Below are 12,953 nucleotides of genomic sequence, written 5' to 3'. Positions count from 1 at the left end.
AACCGGTACTGTTTATGGTAATAATAATAATAATTATGTGATCGGTATCAGTGTATCGGCCCTCATGGGTGATCGGTATCGGGAGGAAAAAAACCTGATCGACACATCCCTAATATTTTTTTGTTGTTTTTTTATAAAGATGAGTATAGATTATAGATTCACACCATCTTAAATTGCCACTAAAATTAACACCTACAAATAAACATGTCATTTATAATGAGGCATGTACTCTATATCCCAGCTTAAATACAACTGACATTCCTAGTTTGCATGTGTGAAACTCAGTGTGACATTACTCCAGGTGAACGTATCAGAACAACTCAACTTTCTGAGAAATTACTTTAGTCAGAGTGACAAAGAACTCTGTACTCAAAGGACATGTCATTATTTTCCTCTCAGCTGGCTGATGAATTTCCAACCACTCAGCCAAAATCAATCAAACCAAAGCTGAAAAATAAGGCAAGCTCCTTATTTTTTCACAAAATGTTCCATGGTGGGCTCTTAATTTGCAGCAGAAAAGAGGTTTATGGAGCAGCATCAACAAAAGTGAGTCTGTGTCAGCACAAGGTCACACTTGGGTTAAAGCTCCATTGAAAACTGTGTGACAGGCTCTGCTAACGTGTCACTTTCCCTCTCCATCTCTGCCTGCCTTTGCTGATTCTATTCATTTCCCTCCTATTCAGTCCACCTCCATTCAGTTCTGCCTGATTTACAAGCATGAATGCCATGTTGTGTTACTCTGCCAAAGAGGCTGACTTCATTTAGCTGCTTTGCCAGTATGCTGTTTATTATTGCAGCAACAGATTCATTAAGGCTTAGGTTTTTCCTCTGCCTGCTTTTCTACGCTGTTCTACCTTCAGTGCAAACCTCATGATCTTCATCCTAATCAGTTAACAGCAGCACTAAACAACAAATTCAAGTTTGCTACTCTCTACTACTCTATTACTTTTATGAGGAAAACACTGTTTATCATGATTTATCTGTTGTAATTCTCCATAATCTGAGCTAGAGGGAGCAGGGGTGAAGCTTCAGGTATTTGTATTGCACAAAATGTTGCAATCTACCCAAATAGAAAAACACCAACAGGTCAGCGCATTAACCAAATATTTTCTGTTTTGGTTTATTAAATGGTCAAAATATGACACCCATCCGTCACTTTAACAGATTACACACACTTGACCACTTAGTGCTGCAGACAGGTTGAATTTTACGCACAGAGAACATCTTGAAGGCCACTAAATCAATCAATAACAGAAAAATTTCCATCAGAGTATCATGTCTGACCAGGACACTATCTGAGGGCTCATGGCGGCAGTTTGAAGAATTAAGGACAAGAGGCTTCGGAGCAGGTCTAGTGCAGCTGAACCACTGCTGTGGGATTATTCTCCAACAGAGGGGAGTGTTTGCGCATCAGGTATTGTTGCTGACTTCATTAACTTCAGTTGGCGAAAAGTTGCCTCTTTTCAAAGCTTCATCACTGCAACAGCAGAATATAATCCACAAGTAACCCACAGTTACTTGTGGATTAGTGTTGATTAATTAAATATAATGAAAAGAGAATGCAATTAAATGGTGAATAAGACACAAACTGGGCTAAGAAATATCTGGAGACATATTTTTTAAAGATTTTATGGATGAAATGAGAGAGACCCTTAACAGACAATCAAGTGGGGCTCATGGGTGGATCAGTAATAGTCACTGAACTCCACTTGGAGTTCAGTGACTCCAAGTGGAGTCACTGAACTCCACTTGGAGTGGAGTTCAGTGACTCCACTGAACTCCACTCCACCGGTGACTCCACTGAGGGGAGTCACCGGTGGGGGCATACCAGGTGGGGTACTGGGATGACCCCATACAATAAAAGATGAGCTGGTTGAACCTTTTCAGGTTGAAGATGGACTCAAAATAAACTCTCAAACCTTCTGCCAGTTTTTAAGACACTTTCTTAAAGCAGTGGTTTTATGAATGAATCTACATCTTACATAAAGACAGTTTTTATAATGCAGGACAATGCTCCATCACATGCATCTAAGTAGTCTTTTGCATAGCTAGCCAATAAAGCCATTAAAGCTTAACAATTTATGACATGGCCCCCTTCCTTGCCTGACCTGAAGCCCATTGAGAACTCATGAGCACGAAATGGAAGATGAACAGTGAAGGAAGACAGTCCACCTGAACAGAATCTGAGAGGCTGTGATTGCTGCTACACAGCAAACTTGATAGTCAACAGATCAAGAAACTTACGGACAGATCATAACAGTGTCAGGCTAGTCACTGTTATCGAAAAGAAAGGTGGTGGAAAAAAAAAATCCACATAAACTTACTAAATGTTTTCCATTTTACATGAAACGTCTCAATCCTGATAGATTCAAATCTGTTCTACATTGCAGATATATAGATTAAAAATACAGTCAGTAACCCTTGAGGCATGTCACTATTGACGATCCTGTCATTCTTGCTCATTTCTTCCATCTTTGTGTGTTCATTATTACCCTTTACTTCACAGCTGTCTTTGGTTTCTTGATTATTTCCCAGCGTATATTGAAGTTCACCGGTGTCTCTGTTTTCGTGGTATTCTCCTTTGTGTTCAGCTGTTATTCCCGAGTGAGTCTGGGTTGCGAACTCTTGCACATTGTGGTGCTCATAGCTCTTGTTCATTAAAGAAAGAACCTTGTTTGACTTACCTGGTGGTCGATCTGCTCTTCCTCATGTCTTCCCATGACACATACATTGCAGATGCTGAAATGCCTTGTAAGTCCAAAAGAATTTTTTGGTGATAGAAAACCAGCAAATCTTGATAGTTTTCTGATAAAGTAATCACACACAATTCTTTTTTAATCAAAGGAAATTGCCCTTTTAAAATATTTTTTTCCTGATGTATTTAGAGCAAATTACCACCAAATGGATGTCGAGTTGTAGTTATCTCAGATGGAACGATTACATAGCTCAACGGCGAATGCAAGACCATTTTGTCTAGTTGGAAAGTTTCAAAAGGGAACATACCACAAGAATGTGCAACAAAGTAGAGACTTTTGCTTTCTTTAAGTATGCAGATATGAAGGAAAGGTGGTTGAGATTGGTAAAAGAGAAGAAGATGGACTTCCCTCTTCATTTGAGAGAATATCAGCCCGAGCTTTATGAGATTAATTGCTGTCTTTTCTTTCTCAGGAAAAGAAAAAGAGGACTCGGGTCACTGCTTTACCAACAAGCTTTAGTAGAATCAACACTCAGACAATGACTGACTGTTGACATCTGTGGTAAGAAAAAGGGGAGATCTTAGGTAAGAAAACATTTTTTTTAATGTTTTTTCTTTAATGTGTCCTCTGTGTAAAATATCAGCTGATGTCCATGGATTACTTTATTTAAAAAATCAATAACCAATCTCTTCCAACATTTCTTTGCTTGCTTAACTAACTGCAGCATCGACTAAATGTACAAAGCACCTGAACCAAATGAATGCAGATATAAATATTTTACCACTAAATTGCTCTACACAATCAATTTTTCACTGTTGTGGGGAATCACAGCAGCATGGAATGCAAGTTTAAATCTGTCAAGTCTCCAAGCAACTGAGTCCCAGAGATGCCTCTTGTCTTTCTCCTCTTCACAATTTAAAGTAAAGATGACCTATCAGGCTTCTTTGAACAGGCTATAGGTCTATGGGTTATACAAAACATGTTTATTACATTTTAGCCAGGTCATTTCTACCTATTTTGTGCACCTTTCAGAATGAGCTGTTTTTATTGCTTCGTTACTTTAAATCCAAATAAGCTGCTGCTGGCACCAACTCAAAGTTTACACTTTCCTGTGTAAACTGCTGCAATTACATGCACAATTATACAATTGTACATGTTTGAAAAGCAGAATTGGAGCCTCCTGTACAACCAACAAGGATGCAGCAAGTGGTTTCAGGATGGTAAGTCAAAAACTAGACACTTGTCTTTTCCAGCAGCCATTGTACAGTGCATAGAGCAGTAAAACCAGTTTACCCAACAAGCTCAGCTTAGGCTGCTAGGTGACCAGTTGGGTTTTGCTGGGGTTGCTACGTAACGGGCTGGGCTTAACTGGGATTGTTAGGTCAGGAGTAGTGCCTGCTGATTTATGGCATTACATTCTGGAAGTTTTTAAAACAACTAATTTTCCAGATTGGTTCCAGACCAAAAAACATTGGTATTTTTTTAAGTGGCTGGCCTGTTTTTAGACTTAAAAGGAAATGCAAAGCTATGCAAAATAATTTGCAGAATACAAAACAAGTCTCTTTTAAAGCTGGAGACTTGACTACTTTCTTTATTGGTGGCCATTGTGTTATGCATTTGAGACTACATTAGTGATTACTATCATGATGGCCTCATTCTTAGGTGACTTAGCATACATACCCTGATACTTTTCTCACTGTACATTAAATGCAAAATCTAAGCTATTAGTTAAGTGTTACCTGGCAATACTTATTAAACAAGACCTGTTCAATTAAGTCTTTATATTGCTCACTGGAAAAACATTCTTAAATCTTTAATTTGTTAAGTTGAAAATAATCAGACATTAAACGAAACATGGTGGAGTGTAATTAGCTCATTTCTTTATGAGCCTAACATAACATTTTAACTGCTGATTGGAATGAGCCATTACCAGAAACATAAAAGGAATAAAAGATTATTTGATGTCTTAGTCTAGTGGAGATAAAAATCAGAAGAGTTTCATGATTTACTATAGAACCCTAACCTTAGCCTACAAGCACCTCTCAAGACTGCTTGTTTAAAGCCTGATCCAGCTCCAAACAAAGCAACATTAGATACGATGGGTTTAACAGATTTTCCTCCAGTTTGTCACTTGTTTTTTCATCTGTATTCATCGTTTTCCTCTAACATGGAAATTGGGAAAAACAAAGTAATCTTGTATATTTTTTTTCTCAAAGTATGTTGTCTGTCATGATTTGGTGGTTTGCGATGGTGAGAATAAACGCAGGGAGATCCAGGTAGTGGTGAAAATATGAGGTTTAATGATGAAAAAATGAGCTCTGAACAGTCCAGGTAACAGGCAGCACGGCAGAGAAAAGGCTAGCTCAAAAACACCGGTAGCAACTGTTAGACTGCAGACTGATATGGGAGCTGACGCCGACACAGGACTGGACAGTACAACTGTGAACGACCAGACTAACACCAGACAACTTACAATCGACAAGGATCTGACAAGAGACAGAGACAATAGGTGGACTTAAATACACAGGGAGTAAAATCAGGGGAACTAGACACTCCTGGGAAACAATTAGGGAGCAGATAGGACAACACAGACTCGCAGGGAACAGGATCACAATAAGCAGAAAAAACTCAAAATAAACACAGAAAACTCAAATCCTAACAATTACGACAATTATCTTGAGTGAATTTACAGAAAAAATGATAGAGGAGACTTTTCCATACAACTTTTCTGTCCAGATATTTATCCAGAAATATAGATTCATTTAGTCTAATCTAAGTAAAGTCACAGCTCCTAAACAATCTTGTCAAAAAGGGCCTGGCACTCAAAAGGGATGAAGGCATAAACAAAGAAGGAGTGTGTGCAGATAAACAATGTACAGAAGCCCTCTGAGAGGTCAGTCCTCCAATAAAAGCAGCTGTGACACAAGGCAGAAACTCATCACAGGTTAGTCAACGACTGGAAGTTCACGTGCCTGAGACAAACAGCTCACTCAGCATTATTTCTGTGTCTCTGTCTTTTAGATGGACATGCCTGACATAAACGGCCTGAAGAGGAGTAGAAAATGAGGTGCTTTTGTCACGTTTCCTGATCGGTTTATTGTATAAAACTGATGCACACATAGTGTATTTTATAAATGTTTCCACTGTGCCAGCATGGATCAGGGGTTTTCCTAATGACCTGAGAAAAACTCTGGAGGAAGGAAAAACTGTCGGTACACAAATGTCGAGCAAACACATTTTCGCAATTGATGTGCTTCCATTAAGAAACACAATTAAAAACACAAGTTTGTTTACATGATGTCATTAAAAAACTGATGTAATAAATCATCCTCCAACTAGGTCCTGTCATCTTCTTCACCTTTTCCACCAGTAGTAGCATCCGGTTGTTGATCACGACTCGTGTGAGGCAAAAAAAAAGTGCTTCCATTGCGGTTTTGTGAAATACTCTAATTTTTATACTGGTAAAAAACACTTTATCCTAGTGCTTTTTTTTTTTTTTTTCAAAATTGCCATGTTTCCTTTACAAGATTTCTTTTCGTAATTCCAATATGCGTAATTACATGGTTAATGGAAATGCAGATAGTTAAGCGTCCTCACGTTATCCATATGTGACTTTGCTTATAGCCAAGAGAACGGGATTCCTTCCACTTCAGCCCACAATCTCAGTGATAAACAATAGGACCAAAACATTCCCAAACAGAAACTTATTCTGCAGCTTCATGGTAAACTGAATTTTCAAGTATGGTGCAGTGTCACAAGGCAAAAGTTACAACCATGTAGGTCAGAGACCAGAACACGGATCTTCTCAGGCTGTTTGAGATCCTACCCCCACTAGACCTTGATGTGGTCAGTGCTCTGATCGGCTAGAAGGGATTAGCATAAATCAAAAACAGCAGCATAAGTTGATATCAAACAAATCAGCAAGAATTACAAACGTGTAGTAAAAGGATTAATTCATAAGAGATTCTGCATAATTTAAAATTATAAAATTCTAATATTTCATGTTTAGGATAATCTGTGAGTCACTTGTGACAAAAAAAATCCCCCTGACAAGCTCTTTTGGTATTACACAGATCACATTGTACTGTAAATATCTCTACAAGGTTTGCCTGTTACAGAAACAGCAGGAGTTTGCCTTTGTGTTGTTGTTTAGTGTTGTAACTGATGCAGGTTTGTCCATAAAGCTTTTATCAGTCGTGTTCTTTGCATGAGCGTAAATCTCTTGTGGTCATCAGCCGCTCCCCACCATCTTCCTGCACAGATACACACCACTGTCTGCACTGAATATCCCATCAGTTCCCTAAACAAATTGGTGCATTAAATTCTTCTGCTGTGTTGCCTCTTGGTTGGAATCTTTTAACCTCAGTTTTTTGTGTGATGTCAGAACATTTTGCTGGCATATTCAACTTCTTTTGTGGAATGCAAGATCATTTACTGATTCATCTTTGTCCTCGTCTTTCCTTCTCGTCTCATTTTGCAGCATTTTTCTTCATTAAATACAACATTTTAGTTTGTCATAGATTGGCTTCCAGTCTGTTTGCAGCTTCTCTAGCCACTCGTTTGGTAATTCAATGTAACTGAATAAATTAACGCATCAGAGTAAAAATCTGCAGATGGATAAACTCATTAAAATTACAACTGTTGGTTGTGCCACTGATTCAACAATCAGCTGAATAAGTGGTGTATTTAGTGTACCGATGTGTCTCCCAAACAGCTGGTACTTGGATACAACACAAAAGAGAAAAATCCCTCTGAAGCTTTTTTTTTTTTTTTTTGCTTACTGTTCTGATCAGAAGTCCCTATCCATATTTTTGTGGATCTTCATTATTCCATGCTGAATAAAGTACACATGCTAATTTGAAAATACACACAAACCCTTGATAATATTGAGATAAGTATTCTTTTTGCAAGTTGCACTTTGACCATATGCATTTGAAGATCAACAATCTATCACAGTTGGATATTTGGCACTCATTTTGACAGAATTGTTAGGGTTGATTTCAGAGTTTCATGTGGAAAAAATTAATGCTGACACTTGTTGAGACGCTTTACCAAGGCCGAGAAAGAGTCACACGCTGTTAGACAAAGGGCCCATAGTAAAGAGTTACATTTTTGATTCTGTTAGACACTAAAGCACATTCCTCAGAGAAACAGAAAATTATCAGGCCACAGAGACATGGTGTGATTTCAGGGAGTGTCTTCAATCCATATAAGCAGCTACCCTCCTCCTTCTCCTCAGACGCTGCACAGACTTTTTTAGAAACTCTTCTCGGATGTAATGATAAAACGTCTCCTTTCAGCGCTGAAAGTTAATAAAATAAGTAAAGTCTGAATGCTTGGCTGATTTTATGCTCCGTGTCAATACAAATTATGATTCATCGATTAGGATTTTCATCCTCAACACACTCCTTTTTAATGTCATGCAATATGGGACCGAAACATGGATGATAGTTTTCTACAGATCTGTCTATTAAGCTATAGATCAGTTATACAGAAATGACAAAGACCAAAGCAAATTTGAAATACAATCCACATGAGCCAAATTCAGAGCCTTTGAGCCTCCTAACATTAGAGCACGAAGCAAATGTTGCATTCATGTAGATGATAAGTGGAAGGACACTTCCAACAATCACTGTATGTAAAAAGACTGCTCAGGAGATTTGAATTGGTGCAAAAAATATGTATCTGTTACACTGAAAACACCCAAAATGTAGAAAAGACTGACGGTACCAACACTTCCTTTGAAGACAGCTGAGCTGAAAGGACAGCTCCTGTCATAGAGCTACTGGAAAAATAAGAACCAGTTTGTCTGCAAACATTTTATAATGTAATTAGATAAATTGAGCATCAATCCAAGGTCACTGCATGTCACTGAATAATTTGTCTCTTTGAACTAAAACTTTGCAACAAATAGCAAAGGGGAAAAAAACAGCAGCTAAACATTTTCTGTTTCTGATTCCGAAGAAAATAGATGACGAGACTGGGTTTATTCTTCTCTGGGCTTAGTGAGGACATTTTATTTATTTATATATTGCTTATTTCTTGATATATGAGCAGTAAAAGAACACAAAATATAAATGTCACCCAAACAACCACAGATCGTAAGTAGAAAGGAAAAGTTATTTTTAAATGATACTATAATAACTAGAAAATCCCTGAAGAAATTTAACTTGGCCCTGCCAAAGTGTACCCGTCAGTTTGGACCCAGCGTTCTGATGCTAAACAGTAGCATCAATGCTAAGCTTGGCTAAAAAAATTACAGAGTAGCATGTGGATAATCAAAGGCATGTTGGCTAACATGGACTTGCACCATTCAGTGTGTTAAAATTAGAGCATAAACTAAAATTAGCCAAAATGCTAATGTTAGCATGAATTCTGTCAGTAGCATGTAGGGCATCACTAGCATGTTATCTGTCATTGACTTACTCCATTCAGCATACTAAACATGGCTAATAAGTAAGAAAAGCATTCTGATGCTAAGTGTTAGCATCAATGCTAAGATGAGCTAAATTGTAGTAAATAACCTGTGGAGAGTCAGAAGCATGTTGACTAAGCTGTACTTGCACCATTCATTATGTTAATATTAATGCATAAGCTAAAATTAGCCAAAATGCTAATGTTAGCATGAATGTTATCAGTAGCATGTGGGGCATCATTAGCATGTTGTTTGTCATTGACTTATTCCTTTCAGTATACTAAACATGGCTAATAAGAAAATTTGGTAATAGCTTATTTTAGGTAAAATGCTAATGCTAGCTGCGCAAGCCAGTGTCCTATTCCAGAGAAAATGCTAATAAAGGCTAATATTATTGCACTGCCTATGGCGGTGCACTTACCTGAGAGGATTATTGAGGCTTTTATTTTGAAATATTCAGTAAGCTTCATTTGAAATGGCCACACTAAACCCATGTGTAATAGTGATTGTGTTAAAGCAGTTATATCATGCTCAAACCATACGTAGTTCTGAATGCCAGCTCCTCTTTAGTAACTGACAGTTCCGCCATGTTGTAGTTCTGACATGCTGCTCCGCCCTCTGTTTTAACTGAGAGTTGGCCATAGATAGAACTACAGTGATGGCGTGTTTGTAGTCCTAAGCAGCTCCTCTGTCCTGTCGCTACGGTACCGTATGTTCCGACTATAAGGTGCACCAGATTATAACACGCATGCTAAAACATACGGTCAACAAAAAAAAAAAGGTAACGGAAACAAAACATTAAGTTTAGTTGAACTTCATTCTACCATGCAACATTTCACTCACGTTATTTTTCATTCTTCTTCCACAAATCCATGAAAGACCTTTTTTTCTGTATCTGAATTGAACAGCTGGGCAATTTCGCCATCAAACATGCCAGTTTCCCTCTCATCATTGTCAGAGTCAGTCTCATTGCCAGGTGGCTGTTCAGCAATGATGCCGGCTTCCGCGAAAGCTCGGGCAACAGTTAAGGCAGATACATTAGCCCAGGCATCCACAATCCATTCACACATGGCGGCGTAACTCGCCCGGCGCTGCCTCCCCGTCTTAGTAAATGTGCGTTCGCAGTCTGTTGTCCATCACTCCCACGCCGCTCCTAACTTCTGTTTGAACGGCCTGTTTACACCAATGTCCAGCAGTGGGAGTTCTTTTGTTAATCCTCCCGGAATGACGGCAAACTCCGAATTAGTTTGGTTTACTTCCTTTTTCACAGTAGCAGTGAGATGGGCGCGCATGGAGTCACAGATGAACAGGGACGGTGATGCGTGGAAAAACCTATCTGGTCTTTACCGGAGGTGTATGCTGCAGAACTCGGAAAACAATTCTCTGATTGGTTTATCGCTGCTGGCGTACGTACTGTACACTTTACGTCTGTGTCAGGGACAGATTTTGGAATTCAGTGCACACATAAGGCGCACTGCTGATTTTTGAGAAAATTTAAGGCTTTTAGGTGTGCCTTATAGTCCAGAAAATACGGTAATTGATCCCCTGCAGCTGTGAGTAACACACAGAGGGGGAGAGAATTCTCTGTTTAAGCCAGCCTGTTTCTCACAAAAAAAGCACTTTGAACAACTCCTTTCCATTCAGGAACCGTGATACGTATTCGGAAACCGTTTAAAGCGAATAAGAGGGCTATTTGTCGTCTCCGATATTCCCGCGATTCATATCTCTACCTCACTCACAGTAATAACAGCGATGAGAGAAAGATGGTGTGTGCTGAGGTCTGACATTTTTCAGAAATATATGGAAATACATGGGTCACAGCGTGAGTTTGTCCTGTCACATGACATCGGTCGGAAGCACCAGAATAGAAAACCATAAGCCCTAGGGAAATTTTTAAAACATTTTACCGGAGCAGGCATGCGTATCTATGTTCTGACCGACTTTGAGACCAATAGGGTGATATTTGTGAGTGTGAGGGTGAGTTAAAAATTATTTTGGGGTCAGAAATCCACTCTGTCCCACACTCGACCGGAGTGGCAGTTACACTAACTTTCCGAAAAATAGAAAACTTTGGGTCGCTTGGAGACATGTTGTGGACAAACCATAATTCGTATCGACGTACCGTCTTCACTTTAGAAGAGATCACGGACATATCTACACACTGAAATTTGAATGGCATTTCTATGTCAATTTATGACAGAAATTCATCAAAAATAGGGTATTTTTCATATTTTCTGTCCCCTCGCTCCATTGAGTTCAATGGGGTTTTTGGGGGTCGTTTTTCACAATTTATGTCACCATGGTAACTCCGAGTCCCACTAAAAATAATAGCTCCCTACTCTGCATCAAGCCACTCGTTTTGATACCACATTTGTGGGGGTGCACAATTAATGTGGTCCGAGCCACATTAACGGTGATGGAAGAAAAATAAAGAGACATTCTATTGGGTGTAGAAAAATAGGTGTCTACCATGCAATGCATAAGGAGAGCAGTGACTGCCTCTTTATGCAAGGCAGTCACTGCTCTCCCTATGCATTGCTATGGGCTGGCCCCAATAATACTATATTCCTCATATCTTTTGGAAGATTTTTGAAGAGAACAAGTTTCCTTCTACTTCCTTGACTTTACATGAAAAACGTATTAACTTTTTTTATTTGAGGGAATAACTGCTGTATATTGAGTAACTTCTGACACTTAACAGTTGCTATCATCTCCTCCAGAGGACTGAATCTCTAAAAACTGAAACCCTAAAGTTTCAGCCTCACATCAGCTTCTGCATGCATCCCACAGGAGCGCAGCAGAAAGAAGCAGGTGAAGTGAAGCTCCCTGTGAAGATCCAGACATTCTGATTGATCACTTGACTTACAAATACACCTAGAATCACAAAACCCTTTATATCCAATATAAATGAGCAATCATCCTGTTGGGCTCAGCCTACTTAAATCCATGTGAGATGATTAAAAATTTGGACTGTTAATGTCAAAAATGAATTGCAGACTTATGAACATGAGCTAATTTTTTTTATTCTGTCCAGTTTAAATTTTTAATTGTGAACATACACAGAGGCAAAGTCACTTTTTACACTCCTTCCGCTTCTTTAAGCTGCTGGCAAAAAAATTATTTCCATTTGACAGATTGAACTGTTTCGAAAACTCCCTTTTCCGTTTTCCTGTTCTTTGATTTATTTTTCTCTTTCTCAGACATTCCTTCCTTTCTGTCTCTGTGTTTCCTCTGCAGTCCACTGTTGTGTGAAATGTAAAACAGACTGGGCTGTGCCTCCTGTGAGACAGACTCTACAGTTGGAGTGGAGAAGCACGGCCCCGTCCTTTCAGTGATTTCTGAGGGGGGAAAACAAACATTTCTCTGCAAGCTGCTGCAGCACGCTCAGATTCTGTTAGCAGGAATTATCCTCAGCCCTGATGGGGTGAAAGGGTTGACAGCTGGTGTCACACAGCGCTGGAGCACCACTCAACCTGAACACAGCAAAATAGATAACACCTGCTTTGCATCAAGCTGGATTTGGTGGTCAACTAAACCTTAAATATAAAACCAACACAATGTTCTCCAACTCTCAGTGGAAAGGTAGAAAATTCCCCTGAGGGCACATGAACAACTTAAAAAATAATCAAAGTTTTCTTCATATCCTCCTCGCGGTTTTTCTGAAATAGCCTTTCTTTTCCTTTTTTCCTTTCACCAAACTCAGAAGAGAAAGTTCAAATAAAGGAAGATGGGATTTTTAGTCCATGCACAAACACAAGGCTCTCTGGAGCTTCCAGTGGCATCCAGGCATATAAAACAGGTCACAGTTTGCTGATAAAGATAACAAAATACTACACTGCAGA

At 39.0% G+C, this 12,953-nt stretch overlaps 1 protein-coding gene across 1 annotated transcript in view; it reads right to left on the bottom strand.

The window, feature by feature from the left end:
* Positions 1-125: 125 nt before the first annotated feature.
* LOC106940846 (glutamate receptor 1-like) overlaps positions 126-12,953 on the bottom strand; it is a 61,989-nt gene continuing 49,161 nt past the window's right edge. Inside the window, exon 3 of the mRNA XM_015023690.1 lies at positions 126-1,477. Coding sequence (XP_014879176.1) covers positions 1,464-1,477 — 14 coding nt within the window. The 3' untranslated portion in view covers positions 126-1,463. The remainder of the gene's footprint in view (positions 1,478-12,953) is intronic.

The sequence above is a fragment of the Poecilia latipinna genome, unplaced genomic scaffold (assembly GCF_001443285.1).
Source record: "Poecilia latipinna isolate Pla-1442-1.1 unplaced genomic scaffold, P_latipinna-1.0 Scaffold3388, whole genome shotgun sequence".
NCBI classification, from domain to species: Eukaryota; Metazoa; Chordata; class Actinopteri; order Cyprinodontiformes; family Poeciliidae; genus Poecilia; species Poecilia latipinna.
The sequence above is the reverse complement of the archived record's forward strand: the minus strand, read 5'-3'. Positions and strand labels throughout refer to the sequence as shown.